Source organism: Perca fluviatilis, chromosome 6, assembly GCF_010015445.1.
Source record: "Perca fluviatilis chromosome 6, GENO_Pfluv_1.0, whole genome shotgun sequence".
In the NCBI taxonomy this organism is placed as follows: Eukaryota; Metazoa; Chordata; class Actinopteri; order Perciformes; family Percidae; genus Perca; species Perca fluviatilis.
In genome coordinates, this window is record NC_053117.1 from 35236824 (window position 1) to 35255660 (window position 18837).

The window sequence follows — 18837 nt, forward strand, 5'->3', positions numbered from 1 at the left end:
TATATAGGACAGGTTATGCATCCAATTTAAATACAGATGACATGGGCGATAATACAATGTATTACAACATTTAAATTCTTGTTATTCATTTAAACATTTTCATACAGATCCAGTTTAACAATGACACAATTGTAAGGGTTAATTTTTATGCAGCTAGTGTTTATTTCTCTTAAACACTTGTTGCACAGTAGAAAATCTACACCTCAATTTGAGATTGTCGAGAAATTAAAAGTCATTGTTAACAAATAAATCCACATTCACATTAATCTTGATTGCAGATCATTTGCAGTACTTAAAATGGTTCTTCCTGAGTTTTACATGTTTTGTTAACTGTATGTAAAACATCTGAAAGTGTTTACTTTGTAAAAAGAGCACAATTCCACTTGGAAACAGAATTCTTTGTACTCTTCACTTTATAGACCACCTCACATGGAAGTTTTTGCTGCATAGTTGACCTCTTTATCTCTACGACTTTAAAGACCTCATAGGGAGGAATCAGCACTTCTGCTTCATACTTCAATTTAGAATAGCGGGAGATATCTGCTCCCATGCACGTGAAAATCTCAAAGCATGACTTGTTTCCAAATTTCTTTGCATTGAGGTAATCATACTGTGAGGCTGAGGTGAAAGAGCCAAAGCGAATTGATTTGTTTTCAACTTCTCGCTAAAGTACTTGTCAACTTTACGGTAGACAGTGAGACATTGTTTTTTCTTTTTGGCTCTTATATCTTGAATGGCAGTAGTCAGGAGAAAGTGAAGTGCGTGATATCCGAATGTGGTCTTGTACCGAGGTCCCTGGGTTCGAACTGCAGCGTTGAAATCTCCATACACATCTTCGTCAGTGTAAGTACGGATATCTATAACCTGGTTTTTTGTCAGTACTTCTGTAAGCTTTTTCCAAATTGACCAGTGTACTTCGTTCTCTGATCTGTCCCAGACCCTTTTGAAGTTTGGGTTGTTGTTCTTCTCCTTCTGCAGGTATTCTTTATTTACCTTCTTCTTCATTTTTTCGTTGCACCCATTGTACATGTCGTCAACAGAGTTTTCAGCCATGTCCAGTGGAAGCACACTGTTTTTCCGAGCTACAGCACCAAATTTACCGGCCTCCTTCAAAGAAATAATAGACATTTTGAGAACATTAATCTTGTTTTCTGGTCATCTTACGGATGTTAGTGCACAGCAGTTACAATGAAGCAACCCTACCTTTATTGTAAAGATGATGACCATTGCTACAACAAAGACCAAAAATGATACCCATGGTCTTCTTAACCACAGTAGAAACATAGCTGTCAAAACGACCATCATTGCCATCTTCCACCAAAGCAGAAACCTGGAGACACAGCTGTTAGATAAAATAATCTCTGGCAACTTGTTGAGTCGAGCAGAAAGACCCGTCAATGGAACAACATGGTCTGGGTACAGTACACTTAAGAAGCAATTAAGGAAGTTAAAAAGTGGGTGTGAGATACAGTAAAACAGGTTATTAGTGTCTTTTAATAAGGAAGAGGTGGTTGTCGAAGATAGACATGACCAAAAATGGGAAAGTAATGGCTTCACAACTCTGTGACGAAAGAGAGCCAAAAAGACTCCTCCTCCTAATAATGTTTTATTTTGTGAAGATGAAAGTAGGCTAGTATCTCTCAAAAAGCAGCTTCCAAAACAGTTTCCAGCGAAGTGCAGGTAAACATTGAACAAGTATTCAGATCTTTTACAGCAGTAAAAGTAATACCACGCTGTATAATTACTCCACAAGTGAAAGTCCTACAACCTTACTCAGTTAAAAGTATGTCAGTATTATCATCACAATATACTTAAAGTACTTAAAGTACAAGTATTGTGCAGTAAAGTTTTCCCTGTCACTATTTATTATATCTGATATTTCTGGATTAATATTCCTGCTGCATTAATGTGTATGTTGCATTTCATTGCTGTAGATGTTTAAAGTTGTGCTAATGTTAACTCCTTAAACCCACCCTCGATCCTGAGGTCTTAGCAAACTATAGACCTATATCTAACCTTCCCTTTCTCTCCAAGATCCTTGAGAAGGTAGTTGCTAATCAGTTATGTTATTTTCTCCATAGCAACAGTTTATTTGAAGACTTTCAATCAGGATTTAGAAAGAATCATAGCACAGAGACGGCACTGGTGAAAATTACTAACGACGTTCTAACTGCTGCAGACAAAGGACTTGTCTCCATACTTGTTTTACTAGATCTTAGTGCTGCTTTTGACACTATTGACCATACAATCCTGTTACAGAGATTGGAACACTTAGTCGGAATTAAAGGAATTGCACTAAGCTGGTTTAAGTCTTATTTCTCTATATCGATCTCAATTTGTTAATGTTAATGATAAATCCTCTAAGTACGCGAAAGTTAACCATGGTGTTCCACAAGGCTCAGTGCTTGGACCAATTTTATTCTCCTTATATATGCTTCCTCTTGGTAATATCATTAGGAAACACTCAATTAACTATCACTGCTATGCGGACGACACCCAATTATACTTATCAATCAAACCAGACGAAACCAGTCAGTTAGCTAAACTTCAAGCATGTATTAAAGATATAAAATGCTGGATGACCTATAATTTTCTGATGTTAAACTGTAACAAAACTGAAGTTATTGTGCTGGGCCCTAAACACCTCCGAACTTCATCATCTAAAGATATAGCTACTCTGGATGGTGTTGTCCTGGCCTCCAGCACTACTGTCAGAAATCTAGGAGTTATTTTTGATCAGGATATATCCTTTAACGCCCATCTAAAACAAACATCAAGAACAGCCTTTTTTCATCTTCGTAACATTGCCAAAATTAGGAATATCCTGTCTCAAAACGATACTGAAAAATTAGTCCAAGCATTCGTTACTTCCAGGCTGGACTATTGTAATTCCCTACTGTCAGGTTGCTCAAATAAGTCCCTTAAGACTCTCCAGCTGATCCAGAATGCTGCAGCACGTGTTCTGACGAGAACTAAGAAAAGAGATCATATTTCTCCTGTATTAGCTTCTCTGCATTGGCTTCCTGTAAAATTCAGGATTGACATTAAAGTCCTTCTCCTGACCTCCTGACCTCTCCGGTCAGTTTTCGTTCCTACCCTCACCTATGGTCATGAAGGCTGGGTCATGACCGAAAGAACGAGATCCAGGGTACAAGCGGCCGAAATGGGTTTCCTCAGGAGGGTGGCTGGCATCTCCCTTAGAGATAGGGTGAGAAGCTCAGTCATCCGTGAGGAGCTCGGAGTAGAGCCGCTGCTCCTTTGCGTCGAAAGGAGCCAGTTGAGGTGGTTCGGGCATCTGGTAAGGATGCCCCTGGGGCCTCCCTAGGGAGGTGTTCCAGGCACGTCCAGCTGGGAGGAGGCCTCGGGGAAGACCCAGGACTAGGTGGAGGGATTATATCTCCAACCTGGCCTGGGAACGCCTCAGGATCCCCCAGTCGGAGCTGGTTAATGTTGCTCGGGAAAGGGAAGTTTGGGGTCCCCTGCTGGAGCTGCTCCCCCCGCGACCCGACACCGGATAAGCGGACGAAGATGGATGGATGGATGGATGGATCTCCTGACCTACAAAGCCCTAAATGGTCAAGCAACATCCTATCTAGAACAGCTCTTAGTACCTTATTGTCCCACTAGAGCACTGTGCTCCCAGAATGCAGAGTTACTTGTGGTTCCTAGAGTCTCTAAAAGTAGAATGGGAGCAAGAGCCTTCAGCTACCAGGCTCCTTTCCTGTGGAACTAGCTCCCAGTCTGGGTTCGGGGGGCAGACACCGTCACCACATTTAAGAGTAAACTGAAAACTCTCCTCTTTGATAAAGCTTATAGTTAAGGAGTGAGGAGTTGCAGCGTCCGCCTAACCCGGCCCACCTGCTTCTCTTCGTAGTCATCAGATTTGTTTATCATATAATCAATAATATAGTGAGAGTAGAGGGAGGCAGGCCAGTACAGCCTCTCGTCAATGTTTTCATTTGTTTCCTTTTGTATGCATCCTGTCCCAGAACTGCTTGTTACTAACCTAGCTCTGGGGAGTTTACTCCCCAGAGCTAGGTTAGCTAGGTTAGGTTAGGTTAGTTTACTCCCCAGAGCAGGGATTATGGGATTATGGGATTATGGAAAGAAAACTTTGTTGGATACGTTCCTGTATCCCTGCTGGTACCCAGCCAGGCGTAAATTAAAGGCTGGAGTTACACGGCAAATTAACGGAGGCGATTTAATCATCTGTATGTGCCTGCTATTGTCTGGGGATATACACCAATGTCCCAGTCCGATGCCCGACTTTGGACCTAGGAATGCGATGGAAAGTGCGACAGGTGCCATGGTATGTAGGCCTTCCAGTCGACGCAGCGATGGGTGCAAGTGGGACTTTTTTGTTTTACTGAGACGTGGCTGGACGATTCCATTAAGGACGCCGAAATTGAAATAGAGAACTATTTTTTAATCAGGAGAGACCAAAACCGTAAAGGTGGAGGTGTGTGTGTTTATGTGAGAGCGGACATTGGTTTTAATCAGAGAATGGACTTGAATAATGACCAAATTGAAGCGGTCTGGTTAAATATTCTGTTGAGCAAGCCTATCTCAGTTGGAGCATGCTACAGGCCACCTGACCAGACTATGTTTTATGAACTTCTGGAAGAAGTCTGCTCAAAGTGTATGGACTTCGTTAAATCGGAAGTTATCATGATAGGAGATTTTAATACTGACACTCGAAAGACTGATCTTTCCGGCTATAAGTCATTAATTAATTTGTGTCGCTCATTTAGTTTACATCAGCTGATTAAAGAACCAACACGTGTTTGTTCTTCCACTCAAACTATTATTGACCTTGTTCTAGTGTCAGAAAAGACTAGAATAGCATAGCAGCAAGTGGAGTAATTAATTATGGATTGAGTGATCATTCTATTGTTTTCTGTACTCGAAAGATAAAGAAAGCAGTGCTCTATAAGAATCAGGTCGCTGAAAAGGTATAGCAAAGAAGCACTTGATGAATGCTTGAATCTAATAAACTGGTCTGCTGTGTTGCAATGTATGGATGTTGATAAAGCATGGTGCTCTTTTAAATGTATGTTTTTAGAAGTTGTAGACAAATTAGCCCAATTTAAAGTAGTACGAATTAAACAGAGGACAGAACCGTGGATAAATGATGATATTCTTGAGGCAATTATGATGAGAAATAAGAAGTATGACACATTCAGGAGAAATAAGGATGATCAGAATTGGGCAGAGTACAAAAAGGTGAGAAATGAAGTGAGCAGATTAGTGGTGTATGCTAAAAAGGCCTATTTCAACGAGAAAATTGTGGAATATAGAAATGATTCACGTAAATTATGGAAGTCCCTCAAGCAGCTTGGTTACAGCAACAGGTTGAAAACAAAAACCAGTAACATAACTCTTGATCTGGGGAATAAAGTTACAGCAGACTACTTCTCATCAGTTGCTAGTAAACTGGTGGAAAAGCTACCTGAGCAGTCAGGGCAGTACGGTGAAAGTCACATCCTTGACTTTTATTCTCAGCAAGAGGTTAGCAGATGGCTTTTCTTTTGAAAAGGTGTCAGAGGCAGTTGTAGCCTACTTGAGAAGCTAAAAAATTTAAATAGCTCGAAAGCCACTGGCTTTGACAATATTCCTTCTAGATTCTTAAGAGATGCTGCTGAGGTTATCGCCCCATGTATCACTCATATCATTAACATGTCTATAGAGCAAGGACATTTCCCTAATGATTTTAAGCTGGCCAGAGTGATTCCACTTTATAAGAAAGGGAATAAATTAGACCATGGAAACTATAGACCTGCTTCTATTCTGTGTAGTCTGTCAAAGATAATTGAAAAGATTATTTTTGATCAGATTGACAAGTATCTTGTATCACACAATCTACTCTATGAGTTCCAGTCTGGCTTTCGTAAGTCACATTCCACTGACACTTGTTTACTGTATCTAACTGACTACATCAGGAGGGAAGTAGATAAAGGTCATTTTTGTGGTATGGTCATGTTAGACCTACAGAAGGCCTTTGATACCGTTGACCATGGCATTTTGGTACGCAAATTAAAAGCCATTGGTTTTAATGACTTAGCAGTCAGATGGGTGAGGTCTTATCTGAAGGATAGGAAGCAGGTGATGGATATTGGGGGAACAATGTCTCAACCACTATGCATAGACTGTGGGGTCCCGCAAGGGAGTGTCTTGGGTCCACTTTTTTTCCTTCTATATATTAATGACCTTAAGTCTGTATGTTCATGTGAACTATTTTTATATGCAGATGATTCTGCGTTATTGGTTTCTCATAAAGATAAGAACATAGTTGAAAGAACTCTAAGTGCAGAACTACTGAATGTCAGCAGGTGGATGTCTGACAATAGGCTATCGCTGAAAATGGAAGCCATACTGTTTGGGTCAAAGATAAAACTGAAAAGATCCCCTGGTTTTAAGGTTTTAGTTGGAGATAATGAGATTAATGTAAAGGACTTGGTTACTTACCTAGGTTGTGTGCTGTACTGCCACTTGACTGGAGTGGGCCAAGCGCAAAAGGTACTTGCCAAAGTAAATCAAAGAGTACGTTTCTTGGCAAGAATCTCAAGGTTTCTGGACAAGAACGCAATGTTAACTCTGGCAAGTGCTCTAATTCTAATTTGACTATGCATGCTGCTCATGGTATAATGGTGTCTTACAGCATCTGAAACATAGGCTTCAGACTGCTCAAAATAAGGCTTTGAGGCTTATTCTGAACCTCCCCATGAGATCTCATCTTGATACTTCTCATTTTGAGACTATTGGGTAGTTAAAAGTTGAAGATCGAGTCTCTCAGATTCACCTGTGCATGGTACATAGGACTGTGTATGGGGTTGTCCCCAAATATTTAATCAATTATTTTAACAGAGTAAGAGATGTTCACAGCCACTCCACCAGGGGAAGCTTTACTGATTTTGTACCTCCTAGATTTAAGAGTAATTTAGGTAAGGAGTCCTTTTTGTATGTAGCAACAATCCTGTGGAACAGGTTGCCAGGAAATCTAAAAATGGTCAGAAGTTTAGGAGGTTTTAAGCAGGCACTGAAAAAATGGCTCAGATGCCAATCATAGTTTGAGGATTTATTAATGTATTGTTTTACGTATCTATTTAATATATGTATGGTTTGTGATGATTGATGCTTGACCTGCTTCCACTTGCTCATCCCCCCACCCCCCAAGGGACCACAATGGAAATAAGCCTCAGGGCTTTATTGTGTCATCCTGACTTTGTTTTGTTTTTAATGTATGGTGCATAGTTGTATCGTATTTTATAATGAAATGGGCAAATAAAATCAATCAAAATCAATCAATCAGCGTTGCTATCCTGTCAGAACCACGTATCTCTAAAATAAGGCCCTGTTTTCAGCTTTGTTAGGATGCATGTTTCAGCTGATCCAAGAGGCTTTTTACGGATGTTGTTTAGTTTAAGAGGTAGGAGAATTTTCTCAACACTTAAAGGAACACTTCATCCTTCAGTTTATCACAAACATTCAACATCAACACATCTGGAGATACGTGGTTTTCACTGGACAGGAAGGGGATGGAAAACTGTCATCTGAGAAGTAACTAAAGCTGTCGGGCAAATGAACACTGTAAGAAAACAATCTGTAGAAAAACGGATAATGTCCTGGCAGAAAATGACCAGTACCTTTTCCGTTTAAGTTTACTGACATTTCTGTTAATCCAAAAATCAGAATACGGAAAAACAGCTGTGAAAAATCACTTCAGAAAATTCCTTCATATTAACACAGAATTGTAGCCCATATTTCTACGGACTTTTCTAACAGTGTAGTGGAGTAAAAAGTACAACATTTATCTCTGAGATGTAGAGTAGTACAAGTATAAAGGTGCATAACATGCAAATACTCAAATAAAGTAAAAGTACCTTAACTTTGGCAGAGATCTGTTTGAGGTAATTTAGAAGTAGTGTCTTCATTACATAGTTTATCCAGCAGAGAGTACTGACGACAACACAAACTTTATTCACAGCTTCTTTCCTGCACACACGTAGCTCAGTCCAAACAGATTTAAACACTGTCAAATTTCCTCCTCAGTCTCAGTGCATGTTTGGTCTTTAATAACATTTAAAATGTTTGTTTTCTTACATGCTTATGTAAAAGGGAGGAAAATCAGTCAACATGTTTTATAAACTGAGCATATTGTCTTTAAAAGTGACAATGCGAATGCCAAAAATGTGAAGTCACAGCGAAGAAGATAATCAAATGTATAACCCCTGTTCTGGTTGAGAAAAGTAAATGTGAATTGAATTGTTCTGGGTCGGCTTTGCCAGGCTGCTGTGCATCATTGGTGGTGCAAGTACGTCACCTAGTGGTGAAAAATGGGTAGTGCATTTTGTGACGTTACTGTTGTTAACTAGTGGATGAGTTTAGTTCCCACACGTGTCAAATGGTGAAATACTGCTGGGCTGTTCTATACATGTCGGATCCTTGGAGCAATACGTCCGTAAGTGTTCTTTTGGTTGTTGTGTGCAGATATCATAATTAACACTTATGGGAATATGTATGTAATAATATAATTAAACTCACTTTTGGTACCAGAACTTTTCTCTATTTCATTTTTCATTTGGAAACAGCTAAATTCAATAAAACTTCCTCAACTGAGCAAAAAGGTTTAACGCTTTCATTAATTGTTAAACACAATAATAAATATTTTTTTAAAACAAGATGATCAAACAAGGGTCTAACATAATAAGTGGACTTAATAAGTCCCATTTGTATTGTGTTGAGTGAATAAATTCAGAATCAAGCTCCTTTATCATGACATCTCAGATTATATATTTACTGTATACCAAATTCTCCTGCCTGCCTGCAGGTGTTGCTGAAACACTCAGAAAGGCGGGAAAAAATTATAATTTTTCTTCTTACAGTTTTTTTCAATTGTTTACACGCAATTTTGAAAACCGGGTTCTTTTTAAAAAAATGTAACCACAATTATCCAAACACCACACTCAATTTGCATAATTCCTAGATTGTTTGCAAAATGACACACTTCAGTCAAAACATATACACATATTTCTGAAAATTCTATTAGTTTTCATTTAACCAACACAGTGCTCAATGATCAGACACTATTGCAGCCAGTTTCACACTGCTGTGATAAATAAAAAACACATTTATAAAAAAACTAATTTTAGGAAATAGCATGTGCTAGATTTTTGGCTAGACATTGTTATGTAAGGGATAATTTAGAAGACAAAAAGAAATTGTGACAAACCCACAACATTCTTCATGATTAGTTTGTGATATAGGGAGAATGTACACAAATAGGCCTACTATAAACTTACCAAGCACTGCACAACACTGATGCTGCAGACTGAATATTTCAAGTATTTATTTCAATACTTAAAGTATTTCTTACCATAATCAGTTACAATAATCAACCAACAATGAAATCAATGAAACAAATAAAATCTGTAGACAAATTAAAAATTACTGCATAAAGTACATACACTTTGACTCTGAAGAAAAACTACTGTAAAAGCAACAAGAATACTGTAACTATTCATCATCTCTCCGTCTGGCTGGATCAGGCCATATAGCACACCTGAGTGCTGCGTTTTGAAATTAGCACATGTGTGCTTCCACACCTGGTGGATGTGTTTATCCAGTTGTTTCTTTGGGTGGGTTTTTTTAAACGCGTGTTTTTTTTTAAAAAAAAAAAACCCCCTTAATTTTTTTTGTTTTTTAATAAAAAAAAAAAAAATTTAAAAACATTTATTGGTGACGTTTTTAAAAACCCCCCAATCCTTATCTGTGTCTAAGGTGTGAAAATGTGTGTAGGAGTTTTACAAATCTATTTGTGTAATGTTTTGCAAAAAAGGGGGAAGCAGACATCGTGTGTAATGTTGTGCAAATCTGTGGAGGTGTTTTGCTCATTGGAGTAGAATTTTGCAAATTGTGTGGATTTTTATTTTAGTGTGTAAACAATCGTAAAAAACTGTAAACATGAGCAAAACAACTTGCTCAAACACATCTGAGGGATTCAAGGGGAATGTCAACAGGCATATTTAAAGAGGTTATTTATGCAAACAAAAAACACAAAGGGGAGGGAAGAGTAATGCCTTCATGTTGACTCTGCAAGGATGACATTAAATGAGAAAAGTTGCTCTACAGATTAATTAATATTTGAAAGCCACTGAATTATATAATCCATTATATTATTCTATATTGCATTGTTACCTGCAGCAAGACATTTCCACCATAAATGTTCGCATAATAATTCACCAGAATGCAGGAAATTAGTTTGTAACGCAAAAAATGTCCTGAAGGAGGACACCCTCATAAAATTGATGACGGTAAATCTGTGCACTTGTATGATAACTCTTACCTTTGTATTTGACATGTTGTGCGTTAAGGCCTGTTTTTTTATATTTTATAAATGTAATGAATTATAATTATTACTAATTTTGAATTAGTATTCGATCTTTGAGCTAGTTCATGACAGTGACCATGAGGTCTTATCTTCACAGTTCTGCAAGTCTCCTCCTGTTGAGAAAAGCTTGAACTGAACACAGACAATGATATGCAACCTTACTAATGTCTCTTAAAATCTGTTTTAAATGCACAAACAGTTTCAAGCAAAGTACAGTTAAATATTAAATATGTTTTAGTGTTTAAATGTCATGTGTTCTGGCTCCATGCGTCTTTTTACAGTCAGTCTTTCATATGAGTTTATTTCTTTTTGCGTGCAGTATCTCAAACTATATTTGCTCTCCATGTACAAAACTAAATATCAATTTGTAAAGAGGACTTCCTCCAACCTAAAAGCATCAAAGACCATTCAAAGATATAGACAGTCCTCTCACAAATCTGACTGGACACAACCAAGCTTTGGGACAGGAGACTCATCAACATGAGAACTTGTTGATGAACTCAGAGCTTCTCCTGTTTTGGCTGTTAGACACCGAGGTGTTTAACATTCAATAAACATGCACAACGTGGGAAACACGAGTGTGTTATTATTTTTTAAGACAGTAAAAATACGTAGCTCTGTCCAAACAGATTTAAACACTGTCAAATGTCCACCTCAGTATCAGTGCATGTTTGGTCTTTAATAACATTTAAAATGTTTGTTTTCTTACATACTTATGTAAAAGGGAGGAAAATCAGTCCAGATGTTTTATCAACTCTAAAATGCAGATATGTTTTAATGATCTGGTCATTCCAGTTCAGTTTTCATGAGAGGCTGTGTGGACAAAGTTGAGTTCTGTTTCATTTCATCTCTTCAGAGGACATAACATTGACTTACATTAATTTCCTGGAGACTTACCTAACTAACCCCAACCATAACTGCTACTTGCCTAGTCCTAACACACACACACACACACACACACACACACACACACACACACACACACACACACACACACACACACACACACACACACACACACACACACACACACACTTGATGAGTTGATGGGTGTCACTTATGAAGCCACTTCCTGATCACACACACCTCAGCTGCTCAGTCTGAGTTTATCTGCTGGCTTCCTCCTCCACCGCTCATATCTTAATCACATCACACATGAAAATAACATGTTCTCTGTCTTTAGTTCTTTAAAGGGAAAATAGCAGGTGGAGAAAAGGGATGGACGCTTTTGGATGTTTAAAATGAGCTGGTTTTTGAGTATATTGTCATTTTCATCATTACAGTAAGATGGACATTTGGTCTCCTAAACTACACCTTGCTACGTGGACTGTGATGAGCTTCCTCTGTGTGTTTTCTCATGGTGAGTTGCCCACGCCATGAGACAACACTTCATAACAAAAGCCTTATGTTTAATGTAGCTACTTATTAAAATGTTAAATCTTCAGGGTGGTTTTCCGTTTCCCAGATATGTTTGTGGTCGATCTGGATTCGTTTAAAGGAAGGAACTTAGATTAAGCTTCCAAACATGCCGAGTTCACTAACTTCAAATATTTTGTTGTGTGTCAGTGTTATTTGAGGGAGGTCCAGTGGTGAAGATAATTTACTTCAGTAAAAATAACAATGTCACACTCTAAACATAAGTGTTGGTTCCCAAACTTCAGGACTTCTGTCACCTTAAAACAAAATAATATGTACAGTACATGCAACCCCTTGTCGGTTTAATGTGGTATGTGTCAACCAAGTGATTTTCTCTTCTAGGATTGGTACATTTAAAGTAAATATTAGAGGCTGGAAAAGCTGAGTGACCTCAGAGACTGTGCCCCTCCACCTCCTGCATCTATACAGAGTGACTGAACACACACACACACACACACACACACACACACACACACACACACACACACACACACACACACACACACACACACACACACACACACACACACAACACACACACACACACACACACACACACACACACACAGCCATTTCCTGACCACACAGTTCTAATACTAATAATATAATAATAAGACCTCTGTCTTCACAGAATGGGAAAACAGAGAAAAAAATATTTTCAAATCGTGAGTTGATGTTATTACAAGGACTACAACGCTGGAGACTTTCTTAAACAACCAGCAATTTAAGTCAGCAGCATTACCTAACTCATCAGCAGTCTCGTTACTAGTCAAGTAAAAAAAGCATGTACACTGAAGAAAAATATAAACAGTTTTGTTTCAAATAAAAAATCTAGGACTGTTTCAATTCACGCGAAAGGCTTTAAAACATTAAGGCAATTAGTGCCAATCATCCAGTAGATGGTAGTTTAATATTAACAGACCATGGTTACAATGCATTCTTCCAACAGTGCAGGTCACGTAAGCTGATGAAATACTGCATAGACCCAGACTGTTTTAAAGCTGTTGTAACTGTTTTAAGCTGCACCAATTCTTAATTATGTATAGTTTCCTTTATGTTGTCAGATCTTTGAGCTGGTTCATGACAGTGACCATGAGGTCTTATCATCACAGTTCTGCAAGATTAGTGTACACATTACAATTACATTTATATTCAAAGCAAATTTGCAGCGCTCCATGTAAAAGAGACAAAAGTCTCCTCCTTTGGAGAAAAGCTTGAACTGAACACATGAAATGATATGCAACCTTACTAATGCCTCTGTTTTAAATGCACAAACAGTTTCCAGCAAAGTGCAGTTAAATATTAAATATGTTTAGTGTTTAAATGTCATGTGTTCTGGTTCCATCCCTCTTTTTTCAGTCAGTCTTTCATGAGTTTATTTCTTTTTGCGCGCAGTATCTCAAACTATATTTGCTCTCGATTTGTAAAGAGGACTTCCTCCAACCTAAAAATATCAAAGACCATTCAAACATATAGACAGTCCTCTCAGAAATCTGACTGGACACAACCAAGCTTTGGGACAGGAGACTCATCAACATGGGAACTTGTTGATGAACTCAGAGCTTCTCCTGTTTTGGCTGTTAGACACCGAGGTGTTTAAACATCCAATAAACAACTTGGGAAACATGAGTGTGTTTAATTTTTTAAGACAGTTTTCATACAGCAACTTTGTCTATAGGACAGGTTATGAATCCAATTTAAATACAGATGACATGGGCAATAACACAATGTATTACAACATTTAAATTCTTGTTATTCATTTAAACATTTTCATACAGATCCAGTTTAACAATGACACAATTGTAAGGGTTCATTTTTATGCAGCTAGTGTTTATTTCTCTTAAACACTTGTTTAAAAATCTACACCTCAATTTGAGATTGTTAACAAATAAATCCACATTCACATTAATCTTGATTAAAGATCTTTTGCAGTACTTAAAATGGTGCATCCTAAATTGTACATGTTTTGTTAACTGTATGTTAAACATGTGAAAGTGTTTACTTCGGAAAAAGAGCACAATTCAACTTGGAAACATAGCCTGTACTCCTCACTTTATAGACCACCTCACATGGAAGATCTGGCTGCATAGTTGACCTGTTTTTTATCACTACGACATTAAAGACCTCATGGGGAGGAATCAGCACTTCGCTTTCATCCGGAAATATAGAATAGAGGGTGATATTTGCTCCCATGCACGTGAGAATCTCAAAGCATGACTTGTTTCCGAAAAGGTCTTCATCGGCGTAACCACCCAGTGAGGCTGAGGTGAAAGAGCCGAAGCGAATCGATGTGTTTTCAACATCTTGGCTAAAGGACACGTTGACTCTACGGTAGCCAGTGAGACATTCATTTTTATCAAAGGCTCTTATATCTTGAATGGCAGTAGTCAAGAGAAAGTGAAGTGCGTGATACCCGAATGTGGTATTGTACCGAGGTCCCTGGGTTCGAACTGCAGCGTTGAAATCTCCATACACACCTTCATCAGTGTAAGTACGGATAGCTACACTCTGGTTTTTTGTCAGTACTTCTGTAAGTTCTTCTGACCAGTGTACTTCGTTCTCTGAGCGGTCCCAGACCTCTGTGAAGTTTGGGTTGTTGTTCTTCTCATTCTTAAGGTCTTCTGTTACCCTCTGCTTCATTTTATCTTCACACCCATCGTACATGTCGTCAACAGAGTTTTCAGCCATGTCCAGTGGAAACACACTGTTTTTCCCAGCTACAGCATCAGATTCACGGGCCCGCTTCAAAGAAATAATACACATTTTGAGAACATTAATCTTGTTTTCTGGTCATCTTACAGATATTAGTTTACAGCAGTTACAATGAAGCAACCCTACCATTCCAATTCCTGGAGAGACTCCATAAGTGAGAAGCACTGCTGCCAAAACGACCATCAATGCCATCTTCCACCAAAGCAGAAACCTGGAGACACAGCTGTTAGATAAAATAATCTCTGGCAACTTGTGGAGTCGAGCAGAAATACCCGTCAATGGACCAACATGGTCTGGGTACAGTACACTTATATAGGAAGCAATTAAGGAAGTTAAAAAGTGGGTGTAAGATACAGTACAACAGGTTATTAGTGTCCTTTTTAATAAGGAAGAGGTGGTTGTTGAAGATAGACATGACCAAATATGGGAAAGTAATCGCTTACCTTCACAACTCTGTGACAAAAGAGAACCAAAACATAAACATAACATTGAACATTGAACAAGTATTCAGATCCTTTACAGCAGTAAAAGTAATACCACACTGTATAATTACTCCACTACAAAGTTGTGCTAATGTTAACTCCTTAATATACTGTTGGGTAGTTTATTCTACAGTCACATTCTACAAGATCCTCATATGTTTGGAGCCAGAGATGGGGACTCGAGTTTGAGACTCGGACTCGAGTGCGACTTAAGTCGCACACACAGTGACTTCAGACTCGACTTGAGACTCGTCCTCGAAAGACTTCAGACTCGACTCGGACTCGAGCTGCGGGACTCGTGAACAATGTTGATTTTTAGGAAACGTCTGTTGAGCTCGCTATAGGCTATACCCCTCCCTCCGTTACCTATAACCTGCCTGCGTAACACGTACGTATTGCTGGCTGGAGGACAACAAACACACATGTCAAATTCACCGGCCGCTGCTGTGCCATTCATCGTAAGTTTTGCTTTCAAAAACTTTAAACAAGACGGCCCAAACAAAAGAAGCGCTCAATGCAAAATATGCATTATCACGATAAAAGATTCTGGCTCAAACCATAGACTGTTAATATCTATGGTTCAAACTCGCTGTTTGTGCGCATGAGTATTTCCGCCGACCCGTTTGTTTGTGGTTGTTGCCATGGTGAATCGTAGAATCATGGCTCCATTCATACCGCGCTTTGTAGGACAGCGTAACCCTGAGTGAAATATAGACGGTTGATTGAACCAACTCATATCAGCTGTTCTGGAACCGAAAACTCTGAGTTTCCCATCTCGAGGTAAATCAACTCAGACATCAGGGTTAGACTCAGAGTTTGTTAAACCTCCTACCTGGAACGGACCCCAGGAGATTGTCTAAACCTGGACGACACCCCTAAATGTAAAGCAGCTGCCATGTGATTGGTTGATTAGATAATTGCATTAACGAGAAATCTTACAGGTTTTCCTAATAATCCTTTAGGTGAGTGTATATATATATATATATATATATATATATATATATATATATATATATATATATATATATATATATAGTACAGGGCAAAAGTTTGAGACACACCTTCTCATTCAATGTGTTTCTTTATTTTGATTTCATTCTTTTTGATATATAACTGAAAACATATCTTATATTTTAGATTCCCCAAAGTAGCCACCCTTTGCTTTTTTGATAACTCTGCAAACCCTTGGTGTTCTCTCAATGAGCTTCATGAGGTAGTCACCTGAAATGGTTTTCACTTCACAGGTGTGCTTTGTCAGGGTTAATTAGTGGAAGTTTTTCCCTTATTAATAAAAAAAGCAAAGGGTGGCTACTTTGAAGAATCTAAAATATAAGACATGATTTCAGTTATTTCACACTTTTTTGTTAAGTACATAATTCCATATGTGTTCATTCATAGTTTTGATGCCTTCAGTGAGAATCTACAATGTAAATATTCATGAAAATAAAAAGGAAACGCATTGAATGAGAAGGTGTGTCCAAACGTTTGGCCTGTACTGTATGTCCTAGTTACCCACTAAACTGTCATAATTCAACTATGACAACGTAAAATCTGTTTTGCATTCACCCCTTTAACCCTAAAATAAAGTTAAACTTATCAGGATCCGCTTGTCCCCAGGGGTCCGTTCCAGGTAGGAGGTTTATCAAACTCTGAGTCTAACCCTGATGTCTGAGTTGATTTACCCCGAGATGGGAAACTCTGAGTTTTCGGTTCCAGAACAGCTGATTTGAGTTGGTTCAATCAACTCAGAGTATGTTCACTCAGGGTTACGCGCGTGTACAAAAGGCAGTATGAATGGAGCCATGATTCTACAATTCACCATGGTAACAACCACAAACAAAAGGGTCAGCGGAAATACTCATGCGCACAAACAGCGAGTTTGAACCATAGATATTAACAGTCTATGGTTTGAACATGTATTTCGTTAAAAAAGCAAGACAGCGGCTGCTGCTGCAAAAGAGAGAGAATTGGTGTGGGAGAAAATTGCTGCTTGAGTCAATGCGTACGCATTCACAGTGTATTTATTTCATATTTAAATATGAAACTAATACACTGTGAATGCGTTCACCAGTAATATTATAAGTTAACTTATAATATTACTGGTGAAAACTGGAATTGTATTACACCTATAATTTCATTTAGGTGCAATCCTGAGGGCGAGTAAGCAGTTAAAGAAAACTGCCGTTTGCAAAAAACGTAATGCGATACAAAGAATCTGCTGGGATGTTAAAGCCTGTCCACGATGGTTGATGTTAGTGATATGAGGACAGATATCTACATATCTAATGGACTGTGATAATAAATACCTCTCAAATGGGTTATGTGGAAATGAAAATACATCTATAGTCGGGACTCAATACCGACGTAAACTCTCTGTGAATTAATATAGCTTTTTCATCAATGGGATCGTCAACAAAAGGACATGACATGTTTGAGAAAAAAACGTTTATTATCCATAAACCAATACGTTTTTTTATTCATGCAGATAATACTGCATTAAAATGCACCTGATACAGACTGAATGACAGAATGAATGAATGAGGAAATGAGTTTCTCCTCCCTCTCAGAGGAACTGAGGAAACCCAGAGTTTCCCTCATCTCAGGGTTAACCAACTCAGAGTTTTCACTAAACCTGCTTTCTGGAACGGGCCTCAGGTTTAATGAGTCCCCACAATGTGAGTGTGTGATTAACTTTGAGTCCTCACAATGCTGTTAGTACAAGAACACACACATATTGAAAATTGCATGTCTTAGCTAAGACTTTCTGTTTTTTTTTTTGGAAATACCAGCTTTGTCCCAGTACTTCTCCAAACCTTTTTCTTTTATTTCAGTGTTGCCTTTGGTTTGGTGCCATCTTTTTCTAGAGCTAGATGTTATTAGACCAAATGCAAATGCAATGATGAGAAATGTCTGGGTGGAGGAAGAGCAGAGAGATTAACAGTTGCTTCACAGAGCAAAGTTGTACATTTGGGCTTAGTTTTAATGCAAATGATCTACAATCAGAAAGTGAGTGTTGAGTAAAAGGCAAAGGAAAAAAATAGGACACAGCTGATAACTGAATTTGAGCAAATCCACTGAATACCAAAAGTCAATTTCTCTCTTTCACTCTTTGCTGCCTGTTTCTAGGCTCCAGATTACGTCCCTGCACATCAAGATCAGACACTGACCTACACGATCAGAGACCTCCTGAAGTTTACGGTCTACAGAGCTGCTGTAGCCTGCAGAGAGGACTTCGGCATCTGGAGCGACTGGAGTTCTGACGTCAGCATGAGGACGCTGGACAGGGGTAACACTTTACATTCAAACTGGAATTAAATTATATGTTGGGGACTGAATTCACAGGAAAGAAATGTGGTGAGAAACTGAGACGAAGACTTCATGGATTCATATTTAAATACTTTCTCAGGATACATGACACTAGAATAGACTAAACCAATGACATTAAACAATTAAACCAGTATTTTTAAAGAGCTGTGGTTAACTAAGGTTTTTCTTTTTCTCACCAATAAGCAGCATCTCACATTTCAGAAACGTTATGTCTCTGTCAGTAATGCGAACATTACCTGTTTTTGAAAAGAAAGATAACAAATTTAAGAACAAATTAAGAATGCATGACAAAAATTACTTCAAATTTAATTGTGGACCTAAATCTCTTTGTTGATTTGTGACAAACACAAAAATCAAACTAACCAAAACTAATTTAATTTTGTGTCAAAAGACAGAAACTATATCAAAATCAGCTTTCAATGTTTCCAAACAAATGTGGTATACAATGTCTTTTGGAAACGTCCTGTCTGTCTGCAGGACCTTGACCTCCATGATGCCGGAGGTCGTATCCTT

General features: G+C 38.4%; 1 protein-coding gene and 1 pseudogene across 1 annotated transcript; both read right to left on the reverse strand.

Moving 5' to 3' along the window:
- Window positions 1–197: 197 nt before the first annotated feature.
- LOC120561200 lies at window positions 198–1411 on the reverse strand (annotated as a pseudogene).
- Window positions 1412–13649: 12238 nt separating this feature from the next.
- Window positions 13650–14707, reverse strand: LOC120561201 (GPI-linked NAD(P)(+)--arginine ADP-ribosyltransferase 1-like). The gene is made up of 2 exons (XM_039804205.1): window positions 14642–14707; window positions 13650–14545 (listed from the first exon to the last, which is right to left on the reverse strand). Exons 1-2 carry the CDS (start codon window positions 14705–14707, stop codon window positions 13802–13804), a joined length of 810 nt encoding a protein of 269 aa, XP_039660139.1. The 3' UTR covers window positions 13650–13801.
- Between the last annotated feature and the right edge of the window lie 4130 nt (window positions 14708–18837).